Genomic DNA, 17,252 nt, shown 5'->3' on the forward strand with positions numbered 1-17,252 from the left:
ATAACCCAAAATTTGTTCGTTCTTTTGAATTTCTATTCCTTCTATATTAGTATCCTATCTCTGTACATCATTAAAAAGCTTATAAAAGTAATTCCTCCATCACTCTTTTGATATTGTATTTGTGACCAGAACTTTCCCTTCTGTATCCTTCATGCATGTTGATCCAAATTTCTTGTCTTATTTTCTCTATTGCCAAGCTTATATATCTTGGTTCTCCATTTTTTAAACAATATTAGTTGTTTATTTATTTATTTTTGTTAACAGGAAGATTCAAACTAATAACCTCTTTTGCCCTCCTTACTTTATTTATCACCAAATCAATCTTACATCTTCATTTTGTCGCAAACTCTTGAATAAAAATAGAATGTAAAAAGTGTGAATTCTACTAAAAAAAAAATTACAAAATTTCTTTCCAATATTATTTCTATCTTTACTTCCAAATACACTATTAAAATACACTATTAAGATACATGTTGTCTCAGCCCTAAACCTTTATAAAATTATCTGTATTCTATATATAAACAAGTTTTGCGTACCATCATCCTTAACCCCGAGCGTTATGGAAAATAGGGTAGTTTCATACCCAATTCAGCTCCCATAAAATTGTATAAAGTCCCCTAATCCAATCACTTTTGAGTTTGGGATTTTGATAACAATTATAGATTAAACTTTTGAATTTAATACCTATACACTAACATTGAAAAACAATTTTACATTATCATTCAATCACAAATTCATCGTATATAACAAATTATGATTAAATAATGATATAAAACTTTTTATGCTCAATCCTTTTTCTTTAAACTTTTTAAATTAAAAAAAAATGATGTAACAGTTGACACGACTGGACAAATGAATTTTATTACAATAGGTCTTTCGATTGCAATCTTATGCGGTGTCGGTTTATTAAGCACGCAGCAAACATATATTTGACAAATCAACCAAACGGATCCTTTATTGAGCCGAAACTAACATGTAAACAAGCCTTGCCTATAACAACCCGGGTAACCCTGTGTTCAAAAGGCATGAATTAGTAAGCATTTTTTTTACCACAACAAAAATGCGCCAAATGAAACGGGCAAAAAATATCAAAACTTTGGCGTCGTTAATTTCACACGGCCAAAAATAAATATCTTGCTGTTTTTAACCACTAAAGCAACCAACTTCAGCAAAGGGCGAAAAAAATCCGCTACAAAACTTTTTCATTAGAAACCTCCATCCTAAGAAACTATTTAGAACTTCAGAACTATGTTGGCAAAATCCTGCTAGCCACTATGCAGTTTTCACTTTTCGAGAGGGAGGCCGCCGAAATAGACTGATTAGATCATCAAGACCCTGTCAAACAGCATCCATTAAGATTGAGTGCATACAAATTGGATACCTAAAGTTTTGAAAATGACGTTAGATGATAAAAAGATACCCTAGTGGTGATGACCAAGAAACTGAAGAGCACAATCAAATACGATCCCAGCACTAGAAGCAACAGCAAGTCAAATGTGACACTGGCAACCTGTAAAACCCATAAAACAATTACTTCCAAGGTGTTAAGATCACATATTATTCTGTTATTTATGATTATATAGTAATTAGTGATTTAATCCTTATTACTCATTATTAAATTGATCCTATTTGCTCATTATAAATAAAGGCTTAGTGTGATCATCTATTCACAACAGTACACAGTAAACCCTGTTATATGGTATCAGAGCTAGTTATTGTTGGTTGAGGTATCACAAAAATCATGTCTCACCGGGGACCCACTGTCCCTAGTTGGACCTCCGCTCGTCATCTCTTTCCAGCAACATGTTTAAGCTTTTTCGGTGAACTTTCCTGCCAACAACCTGTGGATCTGAACCACCTTCTACCAATCTACATCACACCATTGACGGTGTCTTGAAACAACCACCAACATGCTCTCACACACATCCTTTTTCTGTGCCAAACAGTCCCTGTTCCTGACATGTATGACCACCGATCCGATTCTCGTTTACAGAGCCAAGCTCGCCAAACTGAGGCGCACAAAGCCCAGTCCTTGCAGCCCTTCTTCAAAGTGAAAAGTACCACACGACTGCCCTAGTTTTGCAGCCTTTTCGACAACCCTGACTCTAATTGCGTCACCGTCTGCCACCACATGTGCCCCCACACGTGGGCATCTCACACTCTTACCCGTGCTCTTGTCACGGATGAACAATACCCATTGCAACTGCAGACCTCCGTTGGCTGCTACCAAGCCATCATTTATCTGGCATGACCGCATGGCTAGAATCGCTTTTTGTTTTTTTTCCCTCTTTTCTTTAGCCCCAACCCCCCTTTTCGTGTGAACAGTACTACGACCGCTGCAAGCACCATTACACCACCACCATGTTGCCTTTTCGCCGGTGTGCCTAAAAGACCGAAAGCATCTCCCTCCGGTGAACCCAACGCCACCAACTCGTCAAAGACCGCCACATCATCCATGTTTGCAGCCAACTCAAAAAACCACCACACGCAGGACTCTGGCGCATTAAGTCGCACACAACGCGTGATGCATCTTCGGCCAGCATTACACTGGTCTTCTCTCCCTCTGCCTCAAGAGGTCCTTGGTAGGCCTTTCTGTTTTTCACAGGTGAAGAGTGCCCATCATCATCGCCAAAGACCGCCACATCGTTCATGTGCGCAACCAACTCAAAATATGGGTGCATGCGGCCCCACGCAGGGCCTTGGCACGTGAAGTTCACGCACACGACATGTGACGCGTCTCCAACGAACCACCTTTAATTTCTATCGGGTTGACCACATTTGTAACAAGCTCGATTCATAGGAGGGGGAGTGTTAAGATTACATATTATTTTGTTATTTATGATTAGATAGTAATTTGCGATTTGGTCCTTATTACTCATTAGATTGATCCTATGTAATCAACACTTATCCTATTTGCTCATTATAAATAAAGGCTTAGTGTGGTCATCTTGGATACACAACATTACACAGTAAATCCTGTTATACAAGGCAACATTTAATTATGAAGACAAAAGTAAAATACTCAAAGCATGTTTGGATTAACGTTTTGGGGCCTTAAATAACCTTTTTGTACACCTTAAGAGATTTTGAATATTTTTTTTCTTCTAAGAATAGCTCAACCAAACATGAATTTATTTAAAAAATAATACAGATTTTGTTTGTCCTGAAAATTCCCTCCTTTTTAACCAGGAAAAGATGTCCTTTAAAAAAGACAAGGGAAAAAAGGTCAGTCAAATAACCAAAAAAATGTTGCGCCCATTTACAAACATGGTCAGGACTTAGGAACGAAGATTGTCTAATAAGCAAGACTCCATCAATGATCCACTAAGTTGATTCAGCCACTAATAATGGCTAACCTTTGTATACAGAACAAGGTACAAAGCAAATAACTTCAAATACCTGATATATGTTCAGCTTTGCCCTGGTTGAATCATAGAAAGTGAACATCCCATCAAGCACATCTCTATGTAGATTTACCTCATCAGTATGGTCTTCTAATTCCTACATACATGTAAGACACTTGGGTAAGTACAGGAGTGAAACTCCAGGTATCGAGAATTGAGAAGTGAGCACCCTCAACTTAACTCTAATCCAGTTGCATTATAATTTTCTATTAAAATGGGACAAGAAGTGAATTCTTGGCCTTTTCTTTTCCAGAAACGTTACACAATATTAGCACATATAATCTCCCTTATCAACAAAAAAATAAAAAACTGTACAAATTTTAATATTGCTACAAATTAAGATGCACATACACTTCTATATAGTAGCTATGTCGTGTTGAGTTGTAACTGTGTATACGTCTTCAAGTAGGACACTGCATGGACACTTGGAATAAATTTAGTTGTATTTTTATAATTTTTTAGTTTAACTTTTATATCAATACAAATTGAAATACCATAATAATTAGATAAATATTGGCATTTTATTATGTTTACAATGGCTCATACTTCTAGAACATGAATTCTTTGTTGTGATTGAAGGTTTTTTTATTTTATTTTACTTATTTGTGTTCTATTATAGTCATGCCGTGTCTTCATGATTTATAAATTTGCCATATATCATATAGTATGTGTCTCTTGTATTTGTGCTCCCTAAAGCTACAAAGATTCCCAATGCTGATCCACAACCAAAACCATCATATTGTGGGTAATCCTTTAACTTGAAACAACAGCAAAATCCATGATAAAACTATACACATTGCAGCAATACTTTTAAGAAATAAAAAGCAAAAATAATGCAATAATACCTTTTTCAGTGCCATTACAAAAGGATCACCTTTTGACAAAAATGGAGCTACTCGAGGCGTTTGGGACAAAACATCTAACCATGATTGAACATAAGAAGGATTGACAGCCAAGTTACTGTTGTCTGCAAAGATCTGAATGTTCTTTCCTTGATGTCCATAGATATGCCTCTGCAGAAAGTAGATCAGAAGAACATTTAAAACAATGAAGTTGGCTTCTCATAAAAAATATATGAAGCTGATGACACATGTCACATCAAAAGATACTGGAAATCCAATATATATCTCTAACATAATTTTTAATTTCCAGGCAATTCTTTAAAAAAGGATGATAAATAATCACCTGAGTTCATGAACATCTACTCAATTTATACTACAGCCTCACTAATTAAGCCAGTTTGCAATAATCAATAAAGGTTGTGCTTGACCCTTTTTTTCAGCTTTTTTCTTAAAAGGAAAAGTAGGCCAAACATTTTCTGAAAATCTCTTAAAAGATTAAGCAACTTAATTTTTATAAATGGTAGCTTTTTAAAAAAGGATAGGTAAAGGAGCATTTTAAAAAAATTACTCCTCATTCTCTTGTCTCTCTCCCCACTCTCTCTATGCTTTTTACTTAAAAGATGGATAATGGAAAGATGAGGAGGAACACATGAATCCATGATGGAAAGAGAGAGGAAGTAAAATCTGTGCCACGAGTAACCCACTGTTTAAGTTAGAATGAATCAAACTACAGAATGGAAACTTTGCATATTCAAGGAATCATGTTAGTGAAATCTCATCAACAACCCTTAACACAATGCTATTATATATAATGAAGAGCATGTCATTTATGAATCAGTATCATCCATATGCACAGTGCTACACAGGCATTAATAATTAGCTAAAATTTAGCTCCATTCACGGGTGTTTGTTGGATAAGACAAAGTAGCATCAAAAGATGCAAACCACCTGGTGCATATATCAAAAAGTATCTACCAAACAAACTCACATTAAATATTATACACAATCACAAAAGAGACAAGTTTTGACATTATTAGAAATACATACTACAAGAAAATATGGTAAATAAATACTAGATTTTCCAAGCATAATTAAGAATCAGTGCCCAGGACAAACAAACAACAAAACACTCCGCATAACTCTTAACGCCAAATTATTAGAAGGAAAAAATTACAAACACCAAAAGGTTACATTCCTAATCTTTTGGGGTTTTCTTGTGTGTGTGCATTGACTTCTACTTTTTGAGGTAAAATTAATCTTACCGCAAGACTCTCAGCAATTAATTTCACACTTCTGACAATAGCCGCTTCATTGACAAAATGCCTGCAGAATGAAGCTCAGTCAGCAAAAATGTACAGAAATAATAAAATTCTGGCATTTAGGTCCAGAGATGAACCTGCCATCAACCAAACCACCAGTCTTCCCTAGCAATTCAGGTGCTGTAGAGAGTTCAGAAAGGGTGGCCGCAGTAACTCTCAGCCTTGAAAACTGTTCATGCTCCCAAGCTACCTACAGCAGATGACCATCTTTAATAACTATTAGAGGTAGCATTTGGACAAAATGCTGGAAGCATGTGCTTGCTATCGGGAAATATTTCAATAAAACATGAAGCACAAGCTGATATGACTGAGAACAGGAAGTGAAAGGCAGCTGTAGAAAATTAGAAGACAAGATACATTGCAGTTTCCAAACCTTTTTTTATAAAATGTGTAAACCATATATAAGGTGTTTGTACATGGTAATATTGTAATAAAATAATGGGACAATGGCAATTGTCTGAAAATACAACCACATTGAGATTGAGCAAAAGCTAAGTATAACTATAAATTACTAAAGAGCTAGGCAGGTGAAACAGAACATTGAGAATATATCACTTACTCGAGGATTGGAAATGTTAATTTTCTTATGCTTCAGATTCACTTTAAAGCCTAATTCTGCTGCAACCCTTGAAAAATCCTACAATATTTTCCATTAAGTCATGAAGATAAAACTGTAAGAAACTCCATTTAGTAAAGCCTGCACCACTTTGACTACTCACTTACTTCATGAATTTTCTTAATAAAGGCATTTTCCGGAGGCTTAGACACATGAATCCACAATTCATTTTCCCAAGAGCCAATACTATCCAAGCAAATAGCATAGTCAATGCTCTCACGCAGACGTTGATCAAAGCTCCTAAGCCACTGAAAAATGCAGAATTGTATGTAACAAAAAGCATAACAAAAGGGAAGGTTGACTACGTGTTAAAGTTCTATCAGCAAATAAATGAACTTCCAAACAGGAAATCTTACCTTATGGGTTCCATTGTAGTTATAAGGCCCACCAGAAGTTAGCCCAAACAGCAGATTGTATTGACCTCTTGTCTTTGGATTAGAATATAAGAGAGAAAACAACCTAGCTACTTCAAGAAGAGCCACAATGCCACTTCCATTACTATCGCTTCCCACTGATAATGCCTGCAATTACAGATGTTTTAACATAATCATGCATTTCAAACGGTTTGGTTTTATAGGTAGAATTCATAAATAACATACAGGAGCAGCCCCAAAGGTGTCATATGATGCAACTATTGCAATGGTGGGTAATTGATGAGCATCATCATCTGTCTTCAGTCCTGCCAACCATCCCTGCAACCATATAAAAGATACATCCAACATCCATACAAGTTCTATTCAAAGAACACCAATTTTAAAAGACTTATGAGATTGAAGATAGATTGTAAATGTTTTCTGTGTAATACAGAAGCATATGTAGGAGCATAATCATTTGCACATAAATATCACAAGTTGTGATTACCATGATGAGTGTGAAACATGTCTTCAACTGTTTTATTTTATCAAGAAGAAGCTGTATTTTTCCATGCTTAAATATAAATCACAAGTTCAAATTTCAATATCTATAATTAATCTGCAGCTTGCACAAACTTTAGAAAATGATTATTCAAGCAATTAAAAAAAAGTAGCCCTATAATGAAGAAAGTGTTCTAGGAAAAAAGAAATGATCAAGAGGAAGAAAATAATAAAGTTGAAAAATAGAGTCGTGCAAGATAAATTAATCCATCAGGAAGTAACTGAGGAGTTCATAATCATATAATTGATTATTTAAACAGGTTACTATAAGTTTACAAAATGCTATCAAACACTTAAGTGGTAATTAAAATGCATGGAGAAAATTAAATTCACCATCCTGGAAAAAGAATAATACAAGAAGCAGATTATATTCATACAACATTAGTTTTATTTAGCATTTCAACCACATTGAATTTTTCTAAAAAGAAGGTTGAACAAACACCTGAATATTTGTAATGGGAGGAGATACAACTTTCTTTGGTTCTGGGGCTGAAACAACAAATTTGTATCTGCAACATCTCAAAAAAGAAAAAGGAAAGAAATCATTGAAAATGTCACTCCCAAAAGAAACATAAACTTGGTAATACAATAACTCAACATACATGCAAATTAACTTACTACAGAAAGAAACTCCAAGAAAGAGAATTAAAAATATAAGAAAAGCAGCAACTACGAAACGAATAGATAATTGGAACATAATCCAAACAAATAGAAGAGAAGGTATTCAATAACACAAGATCTAATACCCAGAAGTTGGAAATATACAAGGTAATCCCATATGTAAGATCCAATGGGTCAAGCCATAAAGTTCCACATCACTTGCTTTGATCATCTAGAGAATTTTGCAAAATTTAATTAAAGCAGTGAAAGCTTTATTCACTGATTTGAACTCACCCGCCAGTTGTTGCCGTAGCAGGCTGACCAGTGACATCATTCTTCTTGATATCAGTTAACACAGCATCAATGTTATCATCCTCAAATGCAAAATAAACAGGATACTGCAACAAGATGCAGCACCTAAGTTAAATTTCTCTCAAAATAACAAAAATAAAATGATACATGATAATGTAATTGGGGAGGGGGGGGACATGCTTCCTCACATACACAGAAAAGGATGTCATGTCACACTTTTTCCCTTAGATAAATGGAAAAAACATTAATTTATGGAAGAACAATTAAATTCAAAGAAGTGTGCACAGCACACTGATATAGGTCTTCTAGATAATTGAGTAACCAATTTCAGTAGTTCATTAACTATGTTGTGCATTGACTACAAGACATACTTTAGGAATCACTAGAAGTTCATGCTGTAAACTAGAAAAATGGTGCTAGAGCAGAAGCTAGGTGGAAAATAGAAGTTAAGAAAATTTTAAAGTTTTGCAACTAATTCTCAGTACTAACTGATCAGTCAAGGACCTAATATGCAAGCAAGCACATAAGGCCAACTAGAGAAGCATAGCCATATGATAGTAGGTTTATAAATCATTTACCGCAAGTCCACAACTAAAATATAAATAAATAATAATTTAATTAAAATAATGAGACAGTGTAAAGGTTTTTTATACTGTCATCCAATCATAGTTGCTATGTATGGTAAGATTGTTTACTTTTGTAATAATTACTTTAAAAGTTATATCTATGGTGATTTCTAATTGGTATTTACACTATCAGTGTACAAAGATTAAACTCGATAAATAAATCATCTGCTGCAAGTGAATGTGCAAGGTCTGTGGACCACCACTACATGCACACAATGACATTTGAAACTCAAACAAGTTTGACATGCACATTATGAGGCTATCCAAAGTCTTCAATCATCATCAGATTGTTGGGACACTTACAAGGCCAATTTCCCTTAATCAAACGAATCAAGAACAATAGAAAGTAATAAATTTGTTTATAAAATCATTTAGGAGATTGGAGGAGAATACAGCTTAGTTGGTCAATCACTGCACAAACTACTTTAAAGATATATAACTTGAGAACATAGTAGTTGGAAAAAAAAATCACCACAATTATTCTAATGTAAAGGAACTCATAATTCATGAACAAATCAATCAAAGATTGCTTTCTCATTTCCAGAAGGCAAAATTTTTATTTTATATGAAATTCCAAAAGAAAAAGAATGAAAACAAAGGAGTTGTTGTTTGAAATTTACTCACAGGTACGTTGGCGTGTATAAGTATTTGTTCAAGTTCATCCAATGCATTCTTCAGCAATTCTTTACTCTCATCTTGATGATTACTTCCCATACCATCTTTGTTTTCAAAACTGAACATCCGGGGAAGCAAAAATATTAAACCCCCAAGAGGCTTGCTTTCAGCAATATATTCTGCCATATTGCAGTCACAAGATTTCGATCTTGTTAAATAATAAGTGAGACAAAATGACATTCTTCAAATAATGATCAACATAAATGACAGGGACAAGAAATTTTAAGCATTCAACTAGAACAATATAGAACACAGTTCAAACTTTGAATAAAATGGATAATATTAGGTTGGGGCAAAACACAGCAACCAACTTGTCAATTTTATAAACACAATAACAATATAACTTTTCCTGCTTGCCTACTGAACAAGAGCCTCTTCAAACTTAATACCTACAGCATATAACCTAATGAGGGTGAATTTGGAAGAATAACATAAGTACTTGTACAAGTGTTTAGAAGAGTTTATGAAAATAGCTTAAAATACGTTCAAAAGTGGTTTTCAACTTATTTCCATAAGCTCTCTCTAAGATAGTTTATAACATATACGGAAAGAGTTTAACCCTATTTTCTCTTCGATTATAGAAGCAACTTATACACAAGTGTTTACATGATAAACACTTATTCAATAAGTGCTTAATTAATTAGTTTAGCTAAACGTCCTGTAGCCTCCTAAGCCATTTTTACAGGTATACAAAGTAAAGTACTTCCCATAGACTATTATGGGTAAAATCTTAACCAATTTAATATTTGTTATTTCTGGTACTGCCAGTAGCACCACTTCCTTCCTCCTCTATATACTTCTCAGACAAGTATATATAAATCGTTTTAAATATTGAATGTTGATTTCTTCCAAGAATTATGCAACTTCATCTTTTCCATACGCAAGAGGTAAACGATAAAATCAAAATCAATAATTACAAAAGAAAAAGTATTGAAGCAAAGAAATCATCAGTGACACTGCAACAACAAATCTGCAGTTTCGCAAAAACCGTCCCTAACTAGCGTAGTTCTGAATTATGTTACCCATCAACATCACACACAACAATTAAGTATGTATCTGAAGAGTGTTCACAAAATTGATTTTGCAAAATCGATTTTAAAGTGATGTAGTATATGTTTGAATTTTTTTTATTTTTGCTGATTGTTTGAATGTTTTTATTATAAATGCAAGTTAGTAAAACTTAATATAAAACATTTTATCTAACGTAAAAGCTATTGCCTAAACTTAAAATCAATTCGGAACTAACAATCAATTTCTCCACACGGAACCAAACATATGAAAAATTACTTAAAATCAACTTCTCAAAATCTGACGTGAAACCAAACACACACTTAGTCTCAGCACAATCAACCAAAAAATAAATAACAACAATAAATAATAAAACCTAAAATTAAAATTTTAAAACAAAAAGCAGAAAGTAGAAGAAGAACCTTTGACAAAAGACATGTTGAGTTCGCGAAGTGGTATGAGGAGGACGGTGCGAGAGAGATCGGCGTGTGGAGAGAAGTGGAGCGAGGCGGCGTGGTGGTTGAGGCTGGCGAGTCGAGATCCGAAGGGGACTCCGGACATGTCGTACTGGATGAGGCGGTAGACGTCGACGACGGTGGCGCCGTCGCAGAGGTCGACGCAGGCGACGAAGATGAAGATGAGCGCGATAACGGACTCGAGCAGCATTTCACGCTCGCGAGGTTTCCTTGGCGCCATAACCACGAACGAACGTGAGATCAGATCTGCTGCTGCTGCTAGCTAGCTAGCTAGGGTTTCCGAATTTGCGATTGACAAGTGGATACAGCACCACGATGCCGATCTACGCTTAAATATGTCAGCCTGTTTCTATCGATCAATATAATAATATTAATTATATTTAATTTTCCATTTCAGCAGAACGTAGGTACAAAATGAAGCTAGAGAGAAAGTGAGTGACGCTGATTCAAGAGGGAGAAGATGAGGGAAACCAGGTATAGTAGCATAGCATGTTACACTTTAGTGAGTAGTACTAGTAGTAGTGGATTTTCTTCCTTTTTTTATCTTTTTTTTTCATTTTGATAAAAAAAATATTTTTAATATTTTTCTTTTCTTTCTCTTTCTGGTAAATCTCGTGGAAACTTAAGAAAAATTACAACCACAATAACATTTAAAGAAAAAATTTATGTGCACAACTAATTTTTCCACCAATGACAAAAAAGAGAAAAACATATATATAGAATGTGGTAGAGAAAATAAGAAAAATTTATTATATTAATTGTTATATGAATAACCCAACTGTTTTTTTTTTTAATGCTCATATGTTTGGTTGGTTGAATGGTTCGGGAAGTTCGAATTAAATTTCATTAAATTTTATATTTCTGAAACTCTCAAGTTGTGTTTCAAACTACTAATTTTGAGTTTTAAATCCATGATGAAGAACTTGAATAATTTTGACCTCCACTTTACAAGAAAATAAGTCTTAGTAAAAAAAAGGTTAAATTAGTTTTTGTCTTTTAATTTATTTTTAATATTTGATTTGATTTTTTTATTCAATTTGATTTTCTAATTTTTAATATTGGTTTGATTTAATCTTTTAATTTTTTTTTTCAATTTAGTCGTCTAATTTTTAGATTCAATTCAATTTGGTCATATCTCATCTTACTCAAGATCATAAGATATCCCACGAGAAGATGTTATGTTCTTGCATAGGGAGGCTGTGAGGCAATTATGGAATTCGCCTTTCCTAATTCTAATGATGTTGAGTCGTGATTGGTACTCAAAGGAATTGACGATCTTAGCTTATATAGCTTTGCTCATGGGGAACATCATTTATCGATAGTAAGGTATCCAAAGTTTCATGAGCAAACCATTATAAACATTCACTGAAAAGATCTAAGTATAAGAAAAATAACTCTCAGAATATCGTCTAAATGTGTGTTTTGTGACGATTTAAAATCGTCACTAAGTGATTTTAAGCAGTCACACAGTGCAGTTTCTTAATACCGTTGGTCCAATTTAGATGACAGATCAAATTGAATTGATTTTAAATATTTAGTTCTTCAATTTTTAAAATCAATTCAATTTGGCCATATCTCATCTTAGACAAATCATAAGATATCCCATGAGAAGATGTTCTCGAATAGGTAGATTGTGAGCCAACTATGGAATCCACCTTCCCTGATTTTGATGTTGTTGAGTTGCGATTGGTAGTGAAAGGAATTGACGATCTTGGCTTTGCTCCTAGGGAACATTATTTATAGATAGTCAACGTATATGAAGTTTCATGAGTAGACTATTATAAACATTTGTTGGAAAAGATCTAAGTATAAGGAAAAAAATCTAAAAATATCATCTAAATGTGTGTTTTGTAGCGAGTTAAAACCGTCACTAAGTGGTTTTAAACTGCCACGGAGTGGGATTTCTTAATACCATTGGTCCAATTTAGATGACATGGCAAATTAAATCGATTTTAAAAATTAAAGGATCAAAGTGAATCTAAATAAAATTAGAGGATCAAATCAAACCTAAAAAATAAATTATATGACTAATAAACTAATTTAACTTTAAAAATGTAATAAATATGCTGATGAAAGAGAAATAAATATATTAGAGCGATCCGTTTAAAAAAATTTTAAAATGAATTTTAATTAAAAATATGTAAATATAATTTTATGGTAATTATATAGTTTTAAAGGGAAAAAACAATTTTAATATTTTTTAAAAAAATATAAAAATACTCCTACACGACATTTTTACACTGATGGAGGATACAAATATGGTAAGGTAACTTTCAAGATCAACTAACATGCATGGGCCGGACACAAAAATTAAAGAGAAAACTTGATTCAGCTTGAACATTTATGATTAAGTGTGCTGGGTAGGGGTGGGAATAGGCTAGGTCGGCCTACAGGGGCCTATGACCTGGCATACATAAAGTTTAGCCTGACCTGACCTATTTAATTAAAAGGTTAGGCTCAGACTTTTTTAAAAGCCTATTAAATTAAATAGATCAGGCTTAGGCTTATTAAAAAGCTTTATAAGTCTGATAGGCCGGCCTATATATATATATATATATATACTTATATTATTTTTTGGGTACAATTAATATTATTTTTTAAAAAACTAGCAAATTTCATCCCTATAGTTAAGTAAAATTTTAATTACAAGGTGTGAGTCACGTGTTCCTTTATATTTCTCATTATTTTTATTAGTTTTCCTATTTCTGTTAACAGTTCCTTTTTCTATTCCTATTAGGTTTCATTCTTCTTTTATTACGTTTCTGTATTCTAGAGCAAATAAAAATCATATTTTATCATATCCTATTACGTTTCTATACAAAAATCATATCCTATTATATCCTATTGCGTTCCTATACAAAAATCATATCCTTTTTCTATCAGGTTTCCTTTTTTTTTTTAACTTCCCTTTCCTAACCAAACAAAAATCATATCCTATCATATCATATTACGTTCATATACAAAAATCATATCCTATCATATCTTATTAAGTTCCTATACAAAAATCATATCCTTTTTCTATCAGGTTTCCTTTTTTTTTATTAACTTTCCTATTACGTTCCTAACCAAACAAAAATCATATCCTTTTCACTTCAAGCTTTTTGATAGAGGTAATTAACATTCTGTGTTTAGCCTATTATAGAAGGTGTGTTATTTTTTTTTTTTTGGTAAAAACAACTAGGAATATTAAAGATTTAATGTGAAGAAGACTTTTAAATAGGTTACCAAGCCTGGCTAGACTTTTAAAAAGGCCAGGCCGAGCCAAAATAAAAGCCTTTGATAGGCTATAGGTCAGGCTCATGTCTCAAAAATTAATCGTAGGTTAGGCTCAGGCCTTTTAAAGTCTGGTCTGGCCTGGCCTATTCCCACCCCTAGTGCTGGGGTTCAATTCGGAGAAGAATATTTATAGCAAGAGAAACGATTTCCCCAAAGATGAGTATGACATTCCCTTTACGTGCCTGGATGAGGTTTAAAGGTTAACGTTACCATTGGATGTGTGAGGCTAATTAAGATTTTTGGATTTTGGCCATGAATCATCATTTGCACGGTAAATAACTAAATACTTAATTAACCTTGTAATAAATGCTTTATTAGTAGAGCTAATTCCATGAAAATAACATCTGATGCCAGTTGCACATAATAATAACATACAGTCACATTAAGTTGTATTAAGTGAAATAAATCATTGATTTTGAAAAAGAAAAAGAAAAGATTAGTTTTTTTTTTAAATCAGATGTATCCTTCACTCAAAATAATTTTATTTGAGTACTATGAGTAACAAAAGGACTAGTGTGATCCATAACAGTGATGACATGGAAATATGTGAGGAAAATATTAATAAATACTCCTATCATTTTGATGATTAATTTGATAGAATTTTTGGATGGTCTACGTTCTGTTTCAACTATTTTTTTTTTGTTTTTTCCCGTTGCAATTTTTCGGGAATTTATTTTCTAAATCTGATCTATTTTTCTTGCACGTTCAACCTTTATCTCTGCAACGTTCAGTAACAAACTCACATCCCTATCCTCAAGCCCACGTCCTGATCATGAATTGGTTGAGTTCTGTGATTGACAAACTCTATAAATAGGATGGGGTGTTCTCAATTTTGTATCACCAAACCTACTTCTATATTCAGAAAAATACACCATTTATTTCAGAGTGAGTAAGGATCTGGAAAAATAAAGTTGTCTTCGGGTTCGTGTTTGCGCCGCTTCGCGCGTTCAAGCTGCAATTGATGGAGGTACGCTTGTGCTTCTTTTGCTTCCGCTGTTTGATCTAAATATGACATTTAAATTGATTTACATGTTTAGATCAGTATGTGTATACTTTTACATTTGGTATCAGAGCTTGTTTGTTGCCTCTGTCTTGCTTCTGTTTTGGAATTATATGGAGTAAAGAAGAAAGATGAACAATGTAATGGTGCTTTAGAATAAGGTACAATACAGCACAAAGTGTAAAATGAAAAATGAAAGTTTGAAAGCGTAAACTTTTATATATTAAAAAAAAAGATTTTGGATCCTCTCATTCTTGAAAGTTGAGTTTAATATTCTAAATATTAAAAGCCTAAACCTTTTGAAAGCGTACACTTCTCATTCTTGAAAGTTGAGTTTAATATTCTAAATATTAAAAGCATAAACCTTTTGAAAGCATAAACTTACATATTAGTGTGTTCGAATTATTTATTAAGATTAATTGTATGTTTATTTTGGTATTTAAGCATGTAATATTAAGCTAAATAATTTATGCACATTAAATTTAATGGTTAAGAGCTTATATGTTTTAAATATTGGATAATCATATGCATATATTATTTATTTACTTTTGAAGTTTTGTGTGTATGATTTTATGATTTTATACATGCGAAATTATCTTGAATATTTTTATGCAATGTTATTCAATTTGTTTACATTATTTAGAATATTATGTAAATATTTAGCTCTTATTAAGAATTAATGTTAAGTGATTAATATGATTTAATTAATTAAAGAATAGTCACAACATCTTTAATTGATTAGGTTTATATATTAAGTATAAAAAATCACATTTAAAAACATTGGTTGTTATTAATCATATTTAATGTGATAAAATATACCCCCAGAAATTTTGTTATGTTTGCATGATTAATTAGAATAAAATATCAGGTTATATTTCTTAATTTACCCACAAGAATTGAGAAAAATGAGCATAATTTGATAGTTTTATCATAAGTATGAATCTAATTGAGTAAGACTTTGACCCACAGGTAAGTTGTATGTCACTAGGTTCATGAACTAATACATATTTTACATTGGTAAAACATGACAATTTATTGAGTCTCAAATTATGAATAATGAGAATGTATTCTTGAACTTTATAGTTAATCAATTTGCAAACATTTCTGATATTAAGTGTGATATTCCCGAACTGAATAGGAACAATTATAAGGTTTGGAGGGAGAGAATTCTCCTTCATTTAGGTTGGATGGATATTGACTATGCTATTAGGAAAGACGAGCCGCTAGGCATTACTGAAACTAGCACTCCAGATGTTGTCGATCTTTATGAAAAGTGGGAGAAATCTAATCGTCTGTCCGTAATGTTCATAAAGACTAATATATCTGCTAGTATTTGTAGTTCCGTCGATCAGCATGAAAAAGTCAAGGATCTTTTGAAGGCCATTAATGATCAGTTTATTACATCTGATAAGGCCCTTGCCAGTACCCTTATAATGTAGTTCTCATCCTTAAAGCTCCAAGGGATAAGGGGTGTATGTGATCACATCATACGCATGAGGGATATAGTGGCTCAACTAAAAGCCTTGGAGGTTACCATGTCTGATTCTTTCCTAGTACACTATATTTTGTGTACTATGCCCTTGCAATATGCTCCCTTCAAAATCTCTAATAACACACATAAAGACAAATGGTCAATTAATGAGTTGATGACCATGTGTGTTCAAGAGGAAAAGTTAATTATGGAAGAGGGCAAAAGGGTGAACTTAACTGTTCATGGAAAGAAGAAAGGGAATCAACCCAAAAACAAGGGCAAGATTCCTGCTCAACTAGTCATAAAGAAAGAGTCCAAGTGTTTCTTTTGCAAGAAGAAAGGACACATGAAGAAAGAATGCTTAAAGTTTAAGAGCTGGATGGACAAGAAAGGTACTTCATTTGCTTTGTTTGTTATGAATCTAATATGGTTAGTATTAATCATAACACATGGTGGGTTGATTCTGGTTCTACAATCCATGTTTCTAATACCTTGCAGGATATGGAAAACCTAAGGAGGCCAGTGGGAAGTGAGCAACACATCTATTCAGTAGGCAAGATGAGCTCACATGTGGAATCCATTGGGACGTGCAATTTGGTTTTAAGCAGCGGTTTCATTTTACATTTAGAAAAGACTTTTTATGTTCCAAGTTTTTCTAAGAATTTGATTTCTTAATCAAGACTTGCGCCATTGAGTTTTTCTTTTAATTTTTC

General features: G+C 33.2%; 1 protein-coding gene across 2 annotated transcripts; it reads right to left on the minus strand.

The window, feature by feature from the left end:
* Positions 1-928: 928 nt before the first annotated feature.
* LOC100778865 (nicalin) lies at positions 929-11,370 on the minus strand. Of its 2 annotated transcripts, XM_041007460.1 has the most exons (14): positions 10,739-11,370; positions 9,258-9,427; positions 7,990-8,093; positions 7,538-7,604; positions 6,781-6,873; positions 6,538-6,702; positions 6,289-6,429; positions 6,125-6,202; positions 5,643-5,755; positions 5,509-5,569; positions 4,250-4,417; positions 3,400-3,501; positions 1,421-1,510; positions 929-1,335 (listed from the first exon to the last, which is right to left on the minus strand). In XM_041007460.1, exons 1-14 carry the CDS (start codon positions 11,010-11,012, stop codon positions 1,273-1,275), a joined length of 1,689 nt encoding a protein of 562 aa, XP_040863394.1. In that variant the 5' UTR covers positions 11,013-11,370; the 3' UTR covers positions 929-1,272. The 2 variants fall into 2 exon arrangements, 1 of the variants encoding a protein (XP_040863394.1); XR_005887586.1 differs by lacking the exons at positions 929-1,335; positions 1,421-1,510 and adding an exon at positions 3,756-3,817 and having other exon boundaries at positions 3,394-3,501; positions 10,739-11,291.
* Between the last annotated feature and the right edge of the window lie 5,882 nt (positions 11,371-17,252).

Source organism: Glycine max, chromosome 12 (genome assembly GCF_000004515.6).
Source record: "Glycine max cultivar Williams 82 chromosome 12, Glycine_max_v4.0, whole genome shotgun sequence".
Lineage (NCBI taxonomy): Eukaryota > Viridiplantae > Streptophyta > Magnoliopsida > Fabales > Fabaceae > Glycine > Glycine max.